A 23119-nucleotide genomic window follows, 5' to 3' on the forward strand; every position below is an offset into this window, starting at 1 on the left:
CTATATCCGTTTTAGCCCATCTGTTTGAAGTCTGGGAAGGGTTAACCACCATTGGGTGAGTCCTGCTGATGCACATCAACTAGGAACTCCCCCGGGGTCACCGATAGGGGGCGTGCCTTAGGCCCTCACCTCCCCAGGCTTCGGACAGGGCCACACACCCCTGGAATCCTTTATCGGACTACCCTTCAATATGCGGGGCAATATGCGGCGCTTCCTCCCCTCTTCCATCTACAGAACTATACCAATGCCTAACCTCCAATACCCAGCAAGTTGTGACAATTTGCTATGAGGTAGGCGAAAATTAAGTGGCTGGTGCCAGTTTGCCAAGTGGAAAAATTCATACCAGGCCCCTCAATGGCGACCAACTGAAGTCCATAGCAAGGTCAAGGAACGGAAAGCTTATAGGGCGGGAGGGTGGGAAAAGCAGGAACAACTGGCAGGTGGGGAAAGAGGGAGATCCTTGTGCCGCGTCCTGCCTTAAATAGGGCAGGCCACGCCCCCAGAGCCAGCCGATTGGCTGGCCAGGGTGTGATGCGGCCGGGAATCCCCCCAATCACACGGGGCTGGGTTCCAGCCACAGCACGCGTGGTGGGCCCTTGAAGCCCGCAATCCCACCTTCTCTGCAGGGCAGAAGTGGCTTTCCCAGACCGTCCACTGGCCAGATTGAGAAGGCAATTGGGCCACATCCAGCCCCCGGGCCTTAGGTTGCCTACCTCTGCCTTAGCCTTTTCTTCTACCAAAGACATCTTGCAAGGCAGCAGAATTTTAGGACCTGAGTTTTACTTCTCCCAGATGGGCTAGCTTCCCAGGTGGACAAGCCCCACCTGCCCCTTAGAAAGAATACATAATCCTAATCATTTAGGCTAAATTCCAGTGACACCGAGGGTGGGGAAGCTTTTTCAGACTGAGAGACACATGCCTTTCGCGGGCCACATGCCAGTGGGGTTGTGTACTTACCCAGGGCTCAGTTTCCTTGGAAGGAAGGTCAGCGGAGACTATGGTGCCTTTTAAGACATGAATTTATTTAGAAATATATACAACTTGAGAACAGGATGGAGGGGCTCACAGCATTAATGCCCCAATCTGTCACAGCTGTGGCTCAAGCACAGAGAGAGGCATGCCTCTGTCCCTGCCGGGTCTCCCAACATCTCCCCTCCAGCCTCCAGCCCACTCCTAAAGCAACTTTCTAGGCCAGCCCCTCTTTTCGCGCTTTAGGTCATTCCTCTCTTAGATGCAGCTATTGCAAAGCAGCAGCTCATGCCTTGGAAGTGCTCATTGGAACAAGATTGTTTCAGGAAGTGTGAATTATGTAGGTTCACACTCAAATGCAAACCAAGCCAAATTTCTCTCCCTTGCCGACACAATGTCTTTTTTAAAAAAAAATAATATTTATTAAGGTTTTAAAAGTTACAAAAAGAAAAAGAAAACACACCAAGTTAAACACAAACTTGTAAAAAAATAGAAAAATAGAAACAATTAAAAAAACAAAAACAAAACACAACAAACCTTCCCATAACTTATCTTTCATTTGCTTGTTTCCTTGACCTCCTCATACCTCCCTTTTTTGTGTTCTAGTTCGGTTAGCTATTTCAACAAATCCTTTCCATCCTTCCCAATTTTTATCCTATAATTTATCTTAATATAATGTAACTTTACATTTCCTCCTTTCATCCATAAACAGTCTATTTTTACTTAGTCCTTTATAATATTTCTGCTAAAGCCACATAACTTCATTCCAGCCTCCTTCTAACATTCCTTAATTTTACAATGTTTCTGTAAATAAACTTTAAATTTCTTCCAATCTTCTTCCACCGACTCTTCTTCCTGGTCTCGGATTCTGCCAGTCATTTCCGCCAGTAACATGTAGTCCATCACGTTCATCTGCCATTCTTCCCGGGTGGGTAGATCTTGTGTCTTCCAGTACTTTGCAATAAGTATTCTTGCTGCTGTTGTAGCATACATAAAGAAAGTTCTATTCTTCTTTTGGCACCAATCGGCCAGACATTGCTGGATTTGAACTTCGATCAGTCTTAGCCAACATGTCTTGGGGTGAGGGGTGATAGAAGCTGTTGGCCAATAACAGCTGGATGACCACACAGGTTCCCCGCTGCTGACATCAGGAGCAGTGGCAGAGAGCAGATGGGGGTGTGGCTGGCGGGGGTGCGGCTGGTGTGCATCCCAGGGGGCATGGCATGTGTCCCAGGGGCATGGCATGCGTCCTGAGGCATGGCGCACCGCCCGTGGGGGCGTGGTGCGTGTCCTGGGGGTGTGAGGCACTGCCTGCGGGGGCGTGGTGCCCAGCGTGGGCAGGGGGGCAGCCGCATGGGCAGGGGGGCAGCCCCAGCGGGATTGAGTTGCTGGGAGTAGTGCACTCCCCTTGCCCACCACTTCCTCTGCCAGTGATCAGGAGTGCCTACTCCCATAGTTCTGCTGGAAAAAGCTCTATTGCTGAACCTAGCCACCATTTTGATTTCCCAGAATGCCTCTGATGGAAGGTCACTTTGGGGCATTGTGGGAAATGGAAACCTTGAGAGCTGGGCCCAGGCCCTTCCTGCCCTCCCTTGCCAAAAACAAAGCTCATGGGGGTTTGCAGGGCAGGCATATGGGGCAGGCCCTATGGCAATGCTGGAGGATGCCAAGCACTGGCTCTGAGCCCCCATCCCACTGCAAAGAAATGCTCGCAATCCTCCTTGAATCTCATCTCCTCCCTGCCATAAATTAAGCTGCAATTTAAACTCCTCACAATTAGCATCCTCCTTTTACATCACCTTTGAACCCAGAGTGCTTGTCAATTGATCCAGGGTGCCAGATACCTGCCAGAGCCTGACTTGTTAGATACTGACTTTTGTGTGTGCGCACGCGACTGTCTGGATGGCTTGGTGGATTAAGCATCACTCCTCAGGGATGCCACTTCCAATCCAAAATTGACTGGAGTGATTTAAAGTCTTAATGGATGGCTCAGCGATCCCAAATTAACAATGAGCTGCCACAAGAAAGAAAGAAAGGTAGTTACTGCCCAGTCTTAAGGAGACAAGCTCTTTTTTCTTGTTATTAAGCTTCTGCAATTGTCAGTAGTTAGAAACAGAAGACGATAATCAACTCCGTAAATCAGTGGCTTTCAAATTCCCTGTCCCCAGGGAACCTTTCCAACCTTGGTATTGTTCATTCGAGAGGCCCTGAGTGTTGCAGGGAATTATGGGTGATGCTTTAGGGCTCGCTGTCTGTTCCCACTTGTGAGAGGCAATCTCTACGCACTCTGCTAGCCTCGTAATTAAGTCTGGCTTCTGCTTAGCTTTCCTGGGAAATTATTGTTATTATTATTTATTTCACTTATGAATCGCTTCCTGTGAAGCGTCTTGGAGCAATTTATGGTGCAACGAAAACATATACAGAACAACTACATGGATCAAAGCAGTTAAAACAACTTTATCTCTAAAAATAATTTCAAAACAAAACAAAATCTGCACAATTGCATGTAAAACAATGAAAAGCAACACAATTACACACAGAGACACACACAAATATAAAATCAATTTCAATGGTTATATTACAGATATGGAAGCATCATAACAACCGTGGAATATGGATATAAAATTTACACCATGCTATGGTTTAAGAAAAAATTATATGAAAATGTTATATAGATGGTATCTAACACCAAGTAAATTGGCAAAAATGTATAAATCAGAATCAAATAAGTGTTGGAAATGTAAAGAGAAAGAAGGTTCTTTTTATCATATGTGGTGGTCTTATAGTATAAGGCGAGAGCTTACTGGGAAATGATACATATTGAATTGAAAAAGGTGTTTAAAATAACATTTGTAAAAAAAAAAAAACCAGAAGCTTTCCTTTTGGGAATTATAGGGACAGAACTACCCAAACTGTATAGAAATTTATTCATGTATGCGACTATAGCAGCAAGAATGTTATCTGCCCAAAAATGGAAAGAGGAAGCCCCGACGAAAGAAGAATGGATACAAAAACGTTTGGAATATGCAGAAATGGTGAAACTTACCAGAAAAATAAGAAATCAAGATAATAAACGATTTATAAAAGAATGGAAATAGTTTATTGAATATTTACAAACATACTACAAACAGATAAGGACATTGGCTGGACTATTGTAATAACCTACAGTTTCATAAGGGACGCAGGTGGCGCTGTGGGTTAAAGCCTCAGTGCCTAGGGCTTGCCGATCGAAAGGTCGGCGGTTCGAATCCCTGCGGCGGGGTGCGCTCCCGCTGCTCGGTCCCAGCGCCTGCCAACCTAGCAGTTCGAAAGCACTTCCGGGTGCAAGTAGATAAATAGGGACCGCTTACCAGCGGGAAGGTAAACGGCGTTTCCGTGTGCGGCTCTGGCTCTGGCTCGCCAGAGCAGCGATGTCACGCTGGCCACGTGACCCGGAAGTGTCTCCGGACAGCACTGGCCCCTGGCCTCTTAAGTGAGATGGGCGCACAACCCCAGAGTCTGTCAAGACTGGCCCGTACGGGCAGGGGTACCTTTACCTTTACCTTTTACAGTTTCATAAGAGCATATATTTAAAGCAGATGAATAAAAGAATAAGTTAATTTAGAATATGTAGGAAATGTGAAAAAAATAAATTTAAGGAACCACAGAAAGAGGAGGAAGTCAAGGTTTGAAATGTTAGAATGATTGTAAAACTATTGAAATGCATATAACTGAAAATCATAAATAAAAGACAATAGGACTGTGCTCTGAGTCCTACCAATCTTTTCAGTCAAGCAGCGGAGGCGGGCACATTTGGGAAGATGGGGCCCTGTCCTACTGACACCAGTCTGCTTCAGCTAGCACCCACCTGCCTACTTTCACCCATTCCATTCCTGACTGTCAGCTTCCTCCACCACCTTAGACTCAGTGCTGCCCTTGCAGAACTCAGCAGAAAGCAGGATGGGGGCAAAACTAGAATTAGTTGTCATCGGCTCTGCCTTTTGCCCTGCCAGTCCCAGTGAGACCACCCGGCACAGATGATCCGGATGGAACCCACCACAGACCACCTTGCTTGCTGTGTACCTCTTAAGTTAAATCTATAGCATTTGCCACTGAGTGAAGCCATGGGGAAGCCATGTAGGTGTACCTGTCGACAGGTGAGGCCAGAGGGAGGGACACAAGAAGCTGCCTTATACCAAGTCAGAAAGGTGGCTCATCTAATTGTCTGCGCTAAGAGTAGGGCCCCCCCACATTCTGTGGCTGGAATGTGCCCTTGAACTGTGTTCTTGATTGCATGGATGGAAAAAGATATGTGTAGATCAGGGGTCAGCAAACTTTTCCAGCAGGGGGCCAGTCCACTCTCCCTCAGACCATGTGGTGGGCCAGACTATTTTTTTTGGGGGGGGGGATGAATGAATTCCTATGCCCCACAAATAACCCAGAGATGCATTTTAAATAAAAGGACACATTCTACTCATGTAAAAACACACTGATTCTCGGACTGTCTGCGGGCCGGATTGAGAAGGCGGTTGGGCCAGATCTGGCCCCCGGGCCTTAGTTTGCCTACCCATGGTGTAGACAGATGTGTTTGGCTTGAATGCAGCCTATGCCACAAAAGCCAAAGGTCACATCTCTTTGCCTGCTTTCTCAACCTGGCTATGCCCATCACTAGTTGGCAGTCCCTGCAAGTGGCTGTCAAAAAGCCAGCTGGCAGTAAATCACACCGCTCAAGTTGGAGTCGCCTCTTTCTTAGCAAAACCACCATCAGACATGGGTGAGTGTCATCCCCAGTATGAATCAGTTGCCGAGACTGAAAGTCCCTGCCTCTCCACAGCCATCTAACACCCCTCCACTCCAGGCTTTCTTCCCCAAGCAATTGGAGACTGCGCCTGCATGGAGCCTGCCACTGCTCCGCTCATTTCTGCCCTCTACTGCTTCTGGGAGACAGGGAGGGATTCCCCTTCTCCAGCTGGTTCCTCCCACCATTCCTCAGGGTCCAACCAGTCCATGACAATGGCCGTATTTCCTTGGTTGGAAAACAGTTCCCTGATCCACAGCACTCATTTTTGCTCCTACCAAGTCCAGGTGCAGGTGCCATGATACCAGGGTGGATAAAAATCAATGATTTTTTTTAATTAAATCAGATTTTTAAAATAAAATGCTTTTGGAGGAAAAATCTTTCTAAAGATAGTTTTCAATTTAAGTTACATTATAGTCCAAAGGCTATTCATCAGGAAATAAGGATTTGTTTTAAATTTTTCGTGTGTGCTAAAACTCAGTTTGTTTGTTTGTTTTTTAAAAAAATATTGTTTAACCACATCAGTTAACAAACATGGATACATATGCTATAATGTTATTGTTTTAGTTAAATAAATTGTTTAAATTGTTACTAAATGTTATTTTTCTTCTTCCAATACAGTACAGCAGAAAAGTTGTCCAAATATAAACAGTTAACTTATTAAACCTCACAATAATTTCCTAATTATCTATGTACTTCTAATAGCATAACCAAAACAGTAATTTTTGATACAACTGTAAAAACTACTCTGAAAATTTATTATTCCAAAAATGAAACCTTCATCTGGTTGTAAACAATAAGATTATACCAGCAAGAATGAGTCTTTCTGTAAACAAAAAACAAAAAAACGTTTTAAATCAAGTCTTACTGACAAGTGATTTAAATCGTGATTTGAATCGATTTGATTTAACTCAAATCCACCCTACATGATACGATGAAGTCCCTTGATGCCCATGGAAATGCAAGTTTTACAGAAATCACTGTGCACAGTCACATCCCCCCTCACCAACCACATTTTACTAATCACAAGGAATAACTTGTTGTGCTTGACTCGCTCCAAAACAGGGTCTTCAAGTATAGTTTCCCTAACAGGATGTACTTAAAGCTTCATAAAACGATAGATAGATGATGATAGATAGATTGATAGATAGATAGATAGATAGATAGATAGATAGATGATAGATAGATAGATAGATAGATAGAGAGAGAGAGAGAGAGAGAGAGAGATGATAGATAGATAAATAGATAGATAGATAGATGATAGATAGATAGGTAGATAGATAGATAGATAGATAGATAGATAGATAGATGATAGATAGATAGATGATAGATAGATAGGTAGATAGATAGATAGATAGATAGATAGATGATAGATAGAGATGATAGATAGATAGATAGATAGATAGATAGATAGATAGATAGATAGAGATAGATAGATAGATAGATAGATAGATAGATAGATAGATATCTCATAGCCAGATTTGGGGGGGGGGGGGTTTGGAGGTTGGTGGTGATGGCAAAGTGGAGGGAGAAACAAAGGGATTTCTTCTACCGCTGGGAAATGAATCACAATTGCTTTCCAGATCTGCAGCCACAAGAGCCCTCCTTTAATTCCCTTTTGCAAATGCAGAGTCCTATTACAATGTGCTCAATGGTGCCAACGACTGTGCGATTCAGAGGACAAAAATAATAAAATAAAGCATCCGGAATTTGCACAAAGTACTGAATACAAATTTCTCTCCACTTCCCTTCTATGGAGGCTGAGCTTCTCGCGGCCAAACACGAAGGAGATTTATGAGGTTCCACAAAAATGCAGTATTGCAATTATTATTTATTCTGAGGTAGCAACCAGCTTCCAGGAAATGTGAAGTTGGTGTAAACATCAACTTGAAGAAATAAACTCCAACTCAAGATGTGGACATCAATCAATATAAATACGACCCCCCCCCCTCCTGGTGGACATGTCAGAGTGACACCCTTGCCCCAGCCAACATTGTTAGTGGAAGGTGTTGGCAGGAGCAAAGCCGTACGTCTTTGTTGTATGGCATCGGTTCAGTTACACCCAAGAGAGACACCCTTCTAAAGTGTTTGTTATGGCCCAGCTTAAGGGCACGTAAAAAAGAAAACAGAAACCGTGGATGTGGTGGGGGGGAAGAGTCATAATTATTGAGACTGCAGAACTGGAGTTTGACTCCATCCCCTGCTGTTATTAGCACTGGGAGGAAAGTTCTGCCCCCCCCCCCCTTAAAACAAGTGTTTTTACACACACGCTCTTTCTAATCGATGGATTAAGTGATTAAGGGTGTGGTCAGTAAACGAACCACGGCCACTGAAGTCCCATGGAAATGAACAGGACATGAATGAAACAATTGTAATTAACTTGACCTCCTCCTTTCAATGGGACCACGGCATAATCTGCTTTCTCTGGAACTAGGCCCATGAGTCAGACCGAGAATGATTTCCACGATCCAACGGCATTCCTAGTGTGCATGTGTTCGCATCTGAATGTGTTATGCAAAGGTGTGCATCCATATAATTCCAAGAAAACATATCATATTGATGCATCACTGATTATCCGTATCTGTGAATATTGTCCTCTCGCAGGGGAAAAACCCTGCAATCATTCTAGTGTCCACTGTATGCGACATTTCAACTGGTACCACAGAGAGCAGGTGATACGGGGGGGGGGAATCAGTAAGTGTCATTAATCACAAAAATCTGATTGGCTTGGCTGGTTTGATCCATCCATGCTGGGATCCTGCATCTTGACGCAAAGTGGGTCACTGAAGCATCAGGACAAGGTTCTGATACGCTTTTCTTTCGTGTTCCCATGAGTGGTGCTTTGTGACGTACTCCTTTGCCTTCATTACAATCTCTTTGTGCAGAAATGGGTCACCGATCAGGCTTTTAGACAGCTGGACAAACTCCTGAAAAGGTGAGAAATAGCTGTTGTTATTATCCCACTTCCAATATCCAAAGGAGATTACACACTATAAACTTGCCATGTTGCAAGGGAACAGGAACAGCGGCCTTACAGATTGTCAGATCATCAAGTGCAGTATTGTCTACATGGACCGGCAAGTGGTTCTCCAGGATTTGAGGCCGTGGCGTTTCCAGACCTACCTGAAGATGCCATGGACCTAACCTGGGACCTCCTGCATGAAAAGCAGGTGTTCTGCCTCTGGTCTATGGAAGAGGGCAGGTTAAGGGGGAGGGCTTTCCAGGGGCTGCCTGCCACGGAACAGAGACAAAAGCGGGACTTTAATGAATGCAACTCTTACCACTTTGAAGCTCGCTCAATTCCAACCATGTAGAAGCCTGAGCCCAACCTGGCTCCCTCGAGATGTTTTGGGCGACTGCTTCCGACAGCCTGATTGTGCTGGATAGGACTGTGTGAGTTGTGCCTAAAATATCTGAAGGGCACCAGGTTGGGGAAGGTTGGTCCAATGTATCTATAAACACACTTCTCTGTCCTCCATCCAAGCTAGGAAGAGGCATTATCACATTTTCTTCTAAGATGCCAACAGTAAAAAGAGAATGGAAGCACAATACGACCCAGCGATTGCAAAATTAACTTAAGAGGTTAGATTGAGGGAAGGAGGCAAACGCAGGGACAATCTGAAAGATTAGGGTCTCCTTTTATGACATATACGGAGCAGAATTATCACATACAATAGCTTTAACATTTCTTCGCAGGTGAGATGAAAGGTAGCAAATGCAGAAAGAATAGCACTGATGATTAATATGTATTGGATACTTACTAAGGATGAAATCATAATAGGATGTGTTCTGCAAGAATAACAGTTTTCAGAACACATATATTCCTGCAATCTTTGCTTCCATATGCTTTTGTGCAGAAAAAAAAACACATTCCAGGGAGGCAAAAACAGTCAAGAAGGTGCAGTGCAGGCCGGTGAGGGGCGTGGCCTGGGGAGAATCCTGAGGGCCAGACAGAGAGCATGGAGGGCCACATATGGCCCAAGGACCTGAGGTTTGCCACCCCTGAAACACAACTTGCTTTTCAAACTTTGGCAAGTTCTCCTTTCCAGCGACGGTCAAGGGATGGTCTAAAATCCTTTCTGCATGGAATCCTTTTTCCTCAAATAAAAAGGCAGGGCTGGTGGTCAGGGAGGATGCTGTTGTGGATATGAATTGCACAATGGCATCTCTCCACCAGTGTCACCCCCACAATAAACCTAGGGAGGGTGAGAGAGTTCAGGATCTGGCCCACCACCTGGATCCAGTCTCTCCCCGCATTTGGGGCATGCATATATGAAGGAGGTGTGAGACCAGTATCCAAAGTTGTTTAATGTTCAGGAACATTCCTGTACGGAGGCCACGAAGGACTAGCCGAACTTGCAGACTCAAGATCTATGGGCAATAAGCAACCTCTGCCTGAGATCAAGCCGTTCTCTCCAAAGCACACCAAGGGTGCGGAGGTGAGTTCCACGTTGATACAAGTACCTTTTTCCCGGAAAAACCAATTGCATTTGTTAACAAAGAGATTCATTTGTGAAGACTGTGGGGAACAATGAACTCTCCAGGGAGAAAAATGTTAGGCACAATCGTTTTATCGGAAGGGGGGGTGGGAGGAGGGTCAGGGGCAAGGGAAGCGCGACTGCCAAAGTCTAATGAAAACAGAGAATCTACCTTCCTCAGACTTGACTTAATAGTATGCATTAATCATAGGCACTCTGAACAAAAATGCATTTTACACTCTGCAGTTTTATTTAATCTCTTGGTGTTCGGTTTTTTCTTTTCTTTACGGAGCACGTTATTATTGCACTTAGCTAATTTTTGGAGGCCAGAATTTAATTTATAGAATCAACAGGATTAATATTCTCACACACCCCTCCTTTCCAAGCCTAATTAAGACCACCAGTTAATTGGGATATAGGGTGAAGCTTCAAAAGCATAGGTTGCGTGCGAAGGAAACATGCTGGGGACTTAAAATCAAAGTGATAGTTGGGTTTTGCTGCTGTTCTTGCTGCTACCTGGGTGCCAGTTGCCTTTAGAATACTAAACACTAACCAGATGGGAGTTGTGAAATATCAGAACACAGGAAGCTGCCTTATATATTGGACCCCTTGGACCAAGACTGGATGGATGGGATTTTGCCCGCTCTTGATGTGGTTGCACTACCTCTGAAGGAGCAGGTACATAGCTTGGGGGTACCTCTGAATCCATGCTTGAGTGGTCTCGGTGGCACAGAGTGTCTTCCTTCACAGAGTGTGCCTTCTCCACAAGAGATCTAGAAGTGGCAACACAAGAACAGGCCTGTTCTGTGCTGGCTCTCCATTTGTGGAATGCTATGGTTTTCTCAGTAGTGATGTATGGAAGTGAGAGCTGGACCATAAAGAATGGGTGATCACTGAAGAATTGATGCTTTTGAATTATGGCGCTGGAGGAGACTCTTGAGAGTCCCATGGACTGCAAGAAGATCAGACCTATCCATTCTGAAGGAAATCAGCCCTGAGAGCTGACTGAAAGGACAGATCCTGAAGCTGAGGCTCCAATACTTTGGCCACCTCATGAGAAGAGAAGACTCCCTGGAAAAGACCCTGATGTTGGGATAGATGGAGGGCACAAGGAGAAGGGGAGGACAGAGGACGAGATGGTTGGACAGTGTTCTCGAAGCTACCAGCATGAGTTTGACCAAACTGCGGGAGGCAGAGAGGAGCAATTGCCCCAGAACTTAATGAAGAAATGTCTGCAGGTATGATGGAGATCTAAGGCGGACATTGCGGTTTGTTGCTGCAGGATATTAGCACCTGCAAATTCAATTAAAATGTTAATAAATGAGAGACTGCTTTGTCATGACTCAAAAGAAGTCATGCGTATTATAGATGGAGGGCACAAGGAGAAGGGGAGGATGGAGGACGAGATGGTTGGACAGTGTTCTCGAAGCTACTAACATGAGTTTGACCAAAATGTGGGAGGCAGTGGAAGACAGGAGTGCCTGGTGTGCTCTGGTCCATGGGGTCACGAAGAGTCGGACATGACTAAACAACAACAACAACTCCCCAGGGAGGTTCACCTGCGCCATTCTTATATATCTTTCAGTGACAGGCAAAAAATTTACTCTATAACCAGGCCTTTGGCATTTAAGTCTCTGTGGCCTTTTAGTTGTTTTTAATGCATTTCAGTTTCCCTTTGGTTTTAATGTTTCTCTGTGTGGTTGCTCATTTGATGATTGGTTGGTTGTTGTGGGTTGCCTTGGACAAGATAAAGTGACTAACAGATTTAATATATCATCATCATCATCATCGGTCCATCCAGCCCAGTACTGTCTGCGCTGACCACTAGGGGCGCTCTAGGATTTCAGACAGGGGATCTTGCAAAGTCCTACCTGGAGGTGGCGGGGGATGAACCTGGGGCCTTCTGCAGGCAAATAAGGTGTTCTACCTTGGAACCACAGCCCTTCCCCATTCTTTAAAATGTGATCCATCCTTCAGGCCCCTTTCAATTAAAAGGTACTGTCCAAGGTCTCCCCTAGAGATTTCCATCTCTCCCATCACCATTCTTAAGTAGCTGCTAGTACCCAGGTGCCTGGCAGGACCCCACTGGCAATAAACCCACCCTGCCCTTGCTGGAGTTGGTACTGCTTTGACCTCCCCACAAATCTGTTTCCCTGGCCACAGGCTTATTCGCTGGCAGCGACCAGGTTTTCAAAGCTGCCAGCCATCTGAGGTTTCCCCAAATACCCTGGAGTGTCTGATGTAGAACTGCTCAGCGGTATTGTGGGAAACTGATTTGAGGATGTGGAACTCTCTTCCCCTAAAAGTAGGGAGGTAAGAAGGTGTCAATTTCGATTCTGAGCCATGTCTGTCACATACAGCAGCGCTTCCGTTCTGCTACAGTTTGGCTTCTGAAGGAAATATGTCATTTGGCTTGCTGTCTGTTGTGGCAGCACTTTATGAAATAAATTAGATAATAATACAGAAAGTGAGGTGAATAACGGTTTTTGTTGGAAACCGAATTACAGCAGAACAGTGCTAGTCACAATGAAGATGGGTAATTATTACATTATTCCACGCCACTCACTTCAGTGCAAAGGAAACGCAATACAAATGGGGGGGGACCCGACATGAATTATGTGCCATTTGATATCAATGGTGATCATATCCTGCACCACTGAATACCATAACCCCAACCTATATAGGTTTAAACTCCAGCATTATATTATTATTATTATTATTATTATTATTATTATTATTATTATTATTGATTGCATTTATACCCCACATTTCCTGAAAGGAGTTCAAGGTGGCACATGGAGTTCTCCTCCCCATTTTATCCTAACAACAACCCTGTGAGGTAGGTCAGGCTGAGAGTGAGTGACGGGCTCAAGGTCATCTGGGAACAGTTATGGACCACAGGTATGAAGTTCACGGCATGTAGTGCCTTAAGAAAGAATATTATGAAAATGATATACAGGTGGTACATGACACCAGTCAAGCTTGCAAAAATATATCATCTGCCCGATAATAAGTGTTGGAAATGTAAAGAAAATGAAGGTACATTTTTTCACCTTTGGTGGACGTGCCCAAGGATTAAGGCTTTCTGGGAAATGATATATAATGAAATGAAAAAGGTATTTAAGTATACCTTTCTGAAGAAACCAGAGGCCTTTCTCCTGGGCATGGTCGGCCAATTGGTGTTAAAAAAAGGATAGAACTTTCTTTATGTACGCCACAACAGCAGCAAGAATACTTATCGCAAAGTATTGGAAGACACAAGATCTACCCACTCTGGAAGAATGGCAGATGAAAGTAATAGACTATATGGAGTTGTCGGAAATGACTGGCAGAATCCGGGACCAGGGAGAAGAGTCGGTGGAAGAAGACTGGAAGAAATTTAAAGATTATTTGCAGAAATATTGTAAAATTAATGAAAGTTAAAATGATGTTGGATTGAAACGAAGCGGTTTTAGCAACAAGGTTAAAATGAATTTGTAAAAATAGATTGATAACAGATGAAAATATAAAGTTATAATGTGTTAAGATATTGGATTAAGATCAAAACAAAGAGGGAAAGGATTTGCTGAACTAAATAATGTGAATTGGAATACAGAAAAGGGAGGTGTGAGGGAGTCAGGGAAATAAGTAAAGGAAGTATAAGGTACGAAAAGATGGATTTGTTTTTAAGTGTTTTTTCTCTCTTCTTCTGTATTTTGTATTTTGAAATTTTTTCCTTGTATTTTTGTATTTTTCTTATTTCATTTTCCTTTTTTTATTCTTATTTCGTGTGTCATATATTATGTAACCTTTTTTGTTCTGTAAAACCTTAATAAATATATTTTTTTTTAAAAAAAGAGAGTGAGTGATGGGCTCAAGGTCATCCTGAGAGCTTCATGGCTAAGTGGGGTTTTGAACCCTGTCTCCCAGGTCCTAGTCCAACACTCTAGATCAGGGGTAGGCAACCTAAGGCCCGTGGGCCAGATGCGGCCTAATCACTTTCTCAATCCGGCCTGCGGATGGTCCAGGAATCAGTGTGTTTTTACATAAGTAGAATGTGTCCTTTTATTTAAAATGCATCTCTGGGGCATAGGAATTCATTCTCTGCCCCGCCCCCCCCCCCCATATAGTCTGGCCTACCACATGGTCTGAGGGACAGTGGACAGGCCCACGGCTGAAAAAGGTTGCTGACCCCTGCTCTAGTTGTTACACAACACTGGCTCTCAATGCAAGTGTGCATTGAGTCATTACTTCTTTTTTTACCTGGGGGTTTGAGTATAGCAGCCCAGTTGTCTTGTGCGTGATTATTGCAGCATTCCCTGGGATATTCCTTGCCATCACCAGAACATTTAAATCCATTGCCTAGTGCAGAAACACAGAGGAGAAAAAGGCTTAGGGTTAGTTAGGTAGAGCTGGAAATTTGCAGAAGATAGTGGAGCAGGGTTCTGAACACAGGCTTCTTGTTGGGGAATCTGTTTGGCTGCTGTGACAGCAGGATTATGGAACTGATGGGCCACTGGTCTGATCCAGCACGGGTCTTCTTGTGTGCTTATGAATACATCATCTGGGTTTATTTGGGCTCGAGAGCACTGGCGGATCTGCCAGAGGTTAATCTTCACGAGGGACAGAAATTTCCAGCAACCACCCGAGCATAGAATGGCATGAGGTAAATCCTCGATATCTCTGGGGAAGCGCATGGAGCCCGCTTGCGCACTTGTCAAGCGGAATCCCCCCCCCCCCCGCCCAACCTGAAATTTTAATTACCGCCGCCAGCCTCAGAAATCCTGAAAAACATGTGCTGCCTTTGAGCGCTTAATGGCTCATCTTGTACAAATTACTGCGGTGTCAGACAACAGAAAGAAATCCACTCTCCAGGTTGTTCAATCCATACCGATTCACTGGCACTTAGGAGAGAATGTGCTTTTAATTACTGTCATTATCGTGGGGGACATGATTTCCCCGTGGTGTAATCGGCCCGGAAGGAAAGCATGACAACTTTGGGGGTTTTCTTGGGGTGGAGGGGTAGAAAACAGAAAAAGTAGATTACTTGAGCTTGCCTGCACACTTGCGCACAAACACATTAGTGGGAAAGACGGCTCTGTTTCATTGATTAATTGGCTAACTGTGTGCTGCTAAACTTATCTACGCAGAAGTGAGTCCCACTGACTTCAATGGAACGTGTTTGACAGTAAGCAGGGGAACTTTGCTCAAGCATTTTTTCACTGCCTATGCTGAGGCAGCCAGAACAGCCACAAATGGCATTGCAGGCTCTGCAATTCCATTGCTCCGTGTCCGCTTCTCTGGAGCAGCAGAAAACAACCTTTCTCCCTCCTCTATGTGACATCCTTTTATATATTTGAACATGGCTATCATATCACTCCTTAACCTCCTCTTCTCCAGGCTAAACATGCCCAGCTCCCTTAGCCGTTCCTCATAAGGCATCGTTTCCAGGCCTTTGACCATTTTGGTTGCCCTCCTCTGGACACGTTCCAGTTTGTCAGTGTCCTTCTTGAACTGTGGTGCCCAGAACTGGACACAGTACTCCAGGTGAGGTCTGACCAGAGCAGAATACAGTGGCACTATTACTTCCCTTGATCTAGATGCTATACTCCTATTGATGCAGCCCAGAATTGCATTGGCTTTTTTAGCTGCCGCGTCACACTGTTGGCTCATGTCAAGTTTGTGGTCAACCAAGACTCCTAGATCCTTTTCACATGTACTGCTCTCAAGCCAGGTGTCACCCATCTTGTAAGGAAGATGAGGGCATGTGGCGCTTGTTGGATTAATGCTTTAGCTCACGCTTAGCACCATGCATTTAACTTCTCTTGCACTTGCTCTTGATTTCTGTAACCTGACACTCGCCTAATGCACTGATCTGATCTGAAAAACACAAGATTTGTGAGTCTGAGTTTTTCACTGGACGGGGAGTACCAGGACACCAACAAATTTTCAGTCTTCTAATGGGGAGCATAAAACTGGGAATGGGGTGAGTGGTAATTTCAGCCCAGACACTTGGGAGCGATGAAGGATATGCATAAAACAAGCAGGGTTTTTTTTTCAGGAGGAACTTGCCAGATCTCAGTTTCAGCACTTCTCAGGTGAGTTCTGGCACCTCTCAGGCAGGTGCCATTGCCATTCTAAGAGAAAGAGGGGTTAAACCATGGTGAGTACTGCCACCTCTTTTTCTAGAAAAATAGCACTGAAAACAAGGAAAGTGAGGGTACATAACAGAAGCGGAATGGAGTCTTTGGGGAATATCTTTCCTTCTGAGTGTGCAATTGCATCAGAATTTGAACCAGGAACCCCTTGAATCGGTGGACCAGCATCTCATGTGGTGAGTCACTTTAAACACAATCTGGAGACAGATAGCTCACTCTCAGGTCTTAGCTTGGCTGCACCCCATTTATCAAAGAAGGTTCTTCCTGATCTGATCTGACTCAACCATAAACAAACCTGTCTCTTTGCCCGGCTGGCATTTATGCTTCCATGAATATGCTTTTCTGATCCACTTGCACTTGACCCACAATTTGTTTTTTTTAGAAGAGAGGGGGCCATTGTAAGAAGTGTCCAAGATGGGCTTTTGATCTAACCCACAGCAGAGCTCTTCTTCTGAGCCCACAAAACCCTCTTGATAGAAGGTTGGACGTCCTCATAGCTCAAATCCACCCACGGAAGTAGTGTTGGCTGAACAAGATGGTCCTGAATTTATTTTTTTAATCAGTGGAGTCCAAGCATTGTCTGAGGCTTCACTTTCATTTTCTGGAGCAGTTTTTCTGCCCTGGTTAATGAAAACAAGGTTTTGACAGATGGTCATTGCTCCTGTTGACCATCTCAGGTAGGGTTGCTGTTGTTTCTCCTAATTAAAATATCGCTGTTGTTCAAGAGCTATCTTCTCTTTCCTTTCTAGGCAGATGGTGCTACTTCACTGTCAGGGCCAAGAGTATCGCCCATGGGAAAGACGGACAAAATAATCCTTTACCAAAAAGAACACAAAATGGTAATGAGAAGAACTGAGAAATGGGCGGCTTCACCACTTATGAATTTCCTACCTCAGGGAGGGTGATCCCTAAAGAAAAGGAAGTGGGGCAGATCCAAATTGTCCCCTATAACAATCTTAGAAATGAATGAATAAATCTAGCTAAAATAGAACACCTTAGTCATCTCCTCCCTGCCCCCAATAAATTCTGAAGTATTGTGTGATACTAATACTTTGAAGTGCCTATATTTTTGAGCCTTTACTAGCAGGTGAATGTGAAGCTGGTGGTGATTTATTTATCTGTTTGTTTTTAATAAGGCTAGGCAGAAATTCTCTCCCTCCTTCTTGTTTTGCAGCCCTGTTCAACCCAGCAACGGATTGGAGAGACAATCCAGCAATGGATAAGATCTGTTGAAAGGTGTTAGGGTAGTTGATGAATCTTTGAGTGAGTAGGCAAGAAAATGCCGTTCTTGCACCTGGACCACTTTTGGACCAATGCAGCTTGACTGGAAATCAGGAGCGTGGCCAGAAATTGTACTATGGCATGATCCAACAGGAACGTACTGTAATTATTTTCCTTATGGAATGGGGGAAGTTCTGTTTCAGACTCTGTGTACAGATTTTCTCCATCATCCCTTCCCACTCCGTGCATGAATGCTTTGCACTTCTTTTCTGAGGAAGGTAGTTTAGCACAAGGGGATCTGGCCTGTGGGCGGTGATCCAGATTTTATTTCCAAGCTTCTCAGGTAGGGAACCCTCGAGACCCTTTGGCCTTTGGACGGCTGATTAGAGGAAGTGTTGAAAGAAACTGAAGATTTGTGCTTTTTTTCCCCCTACCCCACTTTTTTCTTTTCCCCTGAATTTAAATTTTTTTTTTTCTCTTCAAGCGTAAGTCAAGGTGCTTTCGTTAGTGTTTAAAGCCCCAAATACCCGAAAAAAACACCTCCATTCCTATAGACCCTCTTGAGTGCTAAGGCTGATGGAAGAAGATCCTGTGGTTCTTCCACCAAGCTCCAAAATCTCTTTTTCTTTTTTGGTGGGGAGAAAGTGTTCTCTGTAGCAGCCTCTAAGGGACATGGAATGGTTGGACACAGAGTGGTGGGAGGAACCAGCTGGGGAACTGCCAAGGGGAGAAGGCCCATAGCCAGGGGTTTGGTGATGGGACAACAATGAATGGGCAGAGGGAGGAGAGAGAGAAGACTGAGAGGAACCAGGGTGTCTCCCCCTCCTGCTGCAACAACCTCACCTCCCCCTGGTCTCCCAGGACCAGGAGAGGTATGAAGTGGGAGAAGCAAAGGCTGGCAGGTAGTATCAGACTGCTTGGGGAAAACCCAGGAAAGGGGGAGAATTAGACAGCTGTGGGAAGGTGGGGACCTTCAGCCTCCGCAACTGCCTCATATGGGCAAGACCTACCAAAGAAGAGTTGCTGTGCTCATTAGGCCTGACACTCCTATGCAGATCCTGTTTCTGATAACAAAGAGTTAACTCCCACTTGCTCAGTGCGATTTACTGCTGGTTTGCTCCTGCCACTAAGTTGTGGACCTCCTTCCCCACAGACCTGTTCCTGGCCTTTCACTATGCAGATTTGTACCATTTCCAGCTTCTGCTGAAGACACATCTTTTTACAGTAGCCTTTGGCATTTTTCAGGACCAACCCTACTTTGTGATTTTGACTTGCTATCATTGTGAGGCCTAGAAACTCCTCTTTTCTCAAAAAGCTGGGACGCTCAGTCTCCCAAGAGAGCTGCTATGAATTCTTATTATGCAAGAATACCTTGCTTCTGTCTGTCGCTGTAGTAAGATGCTAAAACAATTAGTGATAGGATTATCAAGAAAGAGAGGCGGGGCTCTGCTTACTAAAACAGTAAGCAGCAGAGACGAAAAGTCAAGCCAAAATAAATGACGCAAAGCATGGTCACTATTATGTAAATATAGATGTAGAAATAGTACACATCACAAGCATTGTTCAGGCATTGTGACACACAAGTAGAATTGCTTGCTGGCCCTGCACGCAACACTGTGTCTTCACTGACGGCAAGAGCTGTTTAATAGTGGAATGGACTCCCTTGGAAGGCTGAACAGAGATTGGATGGCCAACTGTCATGGATGCTTTAGCTGTGATGATTGCAGTGCAGAAGATTGGACTAGGTGGCTCTTTGGATTACTTCCAACTGTACAATTTTGAGACAGGGGAGGCCTGTTGATTTTGCTAGCCTCAAATTTGAATGAGGTTACTGGGTTGAGTATGGGACGTGGGTGACACTGTGGGTTAAACCACAGAGCCTAGGACTTGCTGATCAGAAGGTTGGTGGTTCGAATCCCCGCGACGGGGTGAGCTCCCATTGCTCGGTCCCTGCTCCTGCCAACCTAGCAATTCAAAAGTACGTCAAAGTGCAAGAAGATAAATAGGTACCGCTCCGGCAGGAAGGTAAACGGTGTTTCTGTGCGCTGCTTTGGTTCGCCAGAAGCGGCTTAGTCATGCTGGCCACATGACCCAGAAGCTGTACGCCGGCTCCCTTGGCCAATAAAGCGAGATGAGCGTCGTAACCCCAGAGTCGGGGACGACTGGACCTAATGGTCAGGGGTCCCTTTACCTTTTCACTGGGGTGAGTTACCATTAAATCAATTAAAATAAATCTTTGTCAAGAAAACGGGGTAGGTCCATTTCTCTCTCTCTCTCTCTCTCTCTGATGTCAAAAGCCAGGGTAAAGTGGTGTGTCTTCAGCATCCAACAAAAGCTACATCATGAAGATGCCAGGTGCATCTATATGCAGAGGGAATGTCACAATTTCGGGGATGCCACAAAGAAGGCACTGTCCTAGGATGTAGCCACCCCGAGGGTGCTGGAAGTACCAAGAGGGCACCCTCTGCTGATCTTGGCACCCGAGATGGACTGTAAGGAAGGAGGCTGTCTCTCTAGATCAGGCATAGGCAAACTTGGCCCTCCAGATGTTTTGGGACTACAACTCCCACCATCCCTGACCACTGGTCCTGTTAGCTAGGGCTGATGGGAGTTGTAGTCCCCAAACATCTGGAGGACTGAGTTTGCCTATGCCTGCTCTAGATATTGCTGGACAACAGCTCCCAGCGCTCCTGATGATTTTGATTGAGATTGACAAACAACAAGACGAAGGCCACAGCTTCCCATTCCTCACCCGCTGAGGAATTTGTTAATTTCACAGGCCGGCTGAAACTGTGAGTTGCTAACTGTTCCTGCATAATGTTTTAGAGAAAGCCCTTGTGCTTTGCGGGCTTTGAAAGGCAGACAGGGAAGCTGATGGAGATTTCAAACCAGCCGAGCAAGGGAACGTTCAATGTGAAGGTCAATGTTCAGATGCAATTACCTCTAAGATTGTGGCCGACATCCCCTCCGAAATGGAACTGTTGACAACGGCAAAGCATTTTTTCACAAGAGCGTGCAGGTCTTCTTGAGAGATCTCCTGTAGCAAATGCACCCCATCTGCCCTACCAACCAAAGATGGTTTAGTCTGTTAGTTGGCCTCCAGACACTGGACTTCAGAGTCGTCTGGAGATATTGGATGGCAGAAAGATTTCAGGTTGAGCTGGGGATGAAACCTGGGAATTTCTGTGCACAAAGCAGATGCTCTAGCACTAATCTGTGGCCCCTCCCCATAAATTCAGTAACATCCACATAAAATGTCTTCTGCAAAGCGCCACATATTTTGGTGGTGTTATATCGAAATAAATAAATACTTAACACACACACCTTCCAATGTAGCAGCAAGACAGGATTAATCTCCCTTCTCCTGAAATGTTCCTAACCTCCCCTGCAGCTCCTCCACCCATAAACTGAAACGTAAACATTTTGGATTTCAATTTTGGATTATAAATGGCTAATTTTGCTCAGAAGCCTCTTTTTCAGAGCTCTTTTTAGAGTTATCTATCAGCTGGCAACCTGGTTTGCTTTTTCCAACTTAGGTAAAAATCCAAGCCAGAGAAGAATTATGGGGTCATAATGCTTGTCTTGTATTCAAGGAGAATGTTACGAGCCCTTAACACTCATAATTCTGAGCCAGAAAATGTATGCTTCAGTAAAATCGCCACCTCAAACTGAAGTGAACATAGGAGGTCTCAGGAGGAATCGAGCTTCTCAAGTAAATCTGAGCAACATGGAAAGAGATTTGTTTGCAATGAGAATTCGGGGGAAATAAATATAGCTATATATTTTTCTATTTATTTTTTTAAAAAATCTCCAAATTAGGAGCCTACCTTTTAATTTTCTCTTTGACTTCCTCTGCAAAGAGTGGATCAACCTATGACAGGGGGAATAAAACACAGGAAACTTATGAATAGCAAATCATCCTGTACATTGGGAAAATATAAATGGGCTGAGGTTGCAGTTTTGCTGGATACCAGGAGTGGGGAACTCTAGGACTCAGGCAAAATGTGGCCCTCCGGGCCCCTTCATCCGGCCCTTGGGACTTTCCCCACACCACACACCTAGATCACTGGCTCTGCTTCGAACCCTCCTTGAATGTTTTTGCCTGGATTGAAGGTGTGCTTGAACTCTGATACTGCTTCTCACTTGTCGGGTGGAATGCGTAAGTGTAAAAGTAAAATTTACTTCACTCCTCTACCCCATTTTTTGCCTCTACTCTGCTGATCCTGAAGTGTGATTATGCCTCTTGGTATCAGTCGCCGAGATGTTTGAGCAGGAGAAAGCTTTTGAAGCTCCCAAACGAATGACCAGGAGGGAGAGAACATGCCAGCAGGGCATGTGTCTCTGCCGGATTCCTACTTGTGTGTAGGAACAGTCAGTGGACAAGGAGAACCAAAGGTGGCTGGATCTGCTTTTTTTAATGTTCTGCTGGGCCCATGCTGGCAGGGGGCAGGGAGGAGGGCACTCCCCCTCCTTTCTTTTTTGTTCTGGCCTTAAAAAAAACCCAAAAACTATGCCAGCTCTAGGGGTTTAGCCTAAAATTGGATGCGAGAGCCTTGCCCATCCCAAAGCTACAGGTGAAGAACTTTCAGATTTGACAAGCACTTCTTCTGCTTCCTCTTACTTTGTTTGTAAAGGTAAAGGTAAAGGTAAAGGGACCCCTGACCATTAAGTCCAGTCGTGGCCGACTCTGGGGTTGTGGTGCTCATCTTGCTTTATTGGCTGAGGGAGCTGGCAGTGGCGTAGCGTGGGTTGTCAGCACCCGGGGCAAGGCAAGTAATTTGCGCCCCCAAACCCGTGGATTTGCGCCCCCTAACCCTAACCCCCAGATGTTGCACCCGGTGCGGCCAGCCCCCCCTGCACCCCCCACGCTACGCCACTGGGAGCTGGCGTACAGCTTCCAGGTCATGTGGCCAGCATGACTAAGCCACTTCCGGCGAACCAGAGCAGCGCACGGAAACGCCGTTTACCTTCCCACCGGAGCAGTACCTATTGATCTACTTGCACTTTGACATGCTTTCGAACTGCTAGGTTGGCAGGAGCAGGGACTGAGCAACGGGAGCTCACCCCATTGTGGGGATTAAAACCGCCGACCTTCTGATCAGCAAGTCCTAGGCTCTGTGGTTTAACCCACAGCGCCACCCGCGTCCCCTCCTACTTCGTTTGTACCCATCTCTAACAGACATTTATTGCTCCAGGGTGGTGTGGGAGGAAATGGGGGAGCTCGTATTTCCCAGCACCTCCAACACTGGCATGTAATTTCCTTTCTACCCTGTTCTACACTGGGTGAACACTGGCTGTGAACCTATCCAGTTACTCACTGAAGAAGAAAAGGGAGGTGAGATTTGCCTCCAAGATGGTGGCTCTCTCTCTCTACTTTCCTGGGGATATCCCATGGGCCTTGGGGAGCACAGGAACTGATTCATCTGGCTGAGCCAGTGTGGTGTAGTGGTTAAGGGTGGTGGACTCGTAATCTGGTAAACCGGGTTCGCTTCCTCGCTCCTCCACATGCAGCTGCTTCAGAGAAGTCACACTTCTCT

At 45.3% G+C, this 23119-nt stretch overlaps 1 protein-coding gene across 2 annotated transcripts in view; it reads right to left on the reverse strand.

Annotated features, from left to right (window-relative positions):
* Nucleotides 1-7237: 7237 nt before the first annotated feature.
* The window catches only part of GLT1D1 (glycosyltransferase 1 domain containing 1), a 60321-nt gene continuing 44439 nt past the window's right edge, over nt 7238-23119 (reverse strand). For both annotated transcript variants that reach the window (XM_079957049.1, XM_079957048.1), the window contains 4 exons: nt 21410-21453; nt 20524-20644; nt 14467-14565; nt 7238-8673 (listed from right to left, as the gene is read on the reverse strand). In XM_079957049.1, the coding sequence (XP_079813175.1) occupies nt 8527-8673; nt 14467-14565; nt 20524-20644; nt 21410-21453 (411 nt within the window). In that variant the 3' untranslated portion in view covers nt 7238-8526. The remainder of the gene's footprint in view (nt 8674-14466; nt 14566-20523; nt 20645-21409; nt 21454-23119) is intronic.

This window comes from Podarcis cretensis (assembly GCF_951804945.1).
Source record: "Podarcis cretensis genome assembly, chromosome: 16".
In the NCBI taxonomy this organism is placed as follows: Eukaryota; Metazoa; Chordata; class Lepidosauria; order Squamata; family Lacertidae; genus Podarcis; species Podarcis cretensis.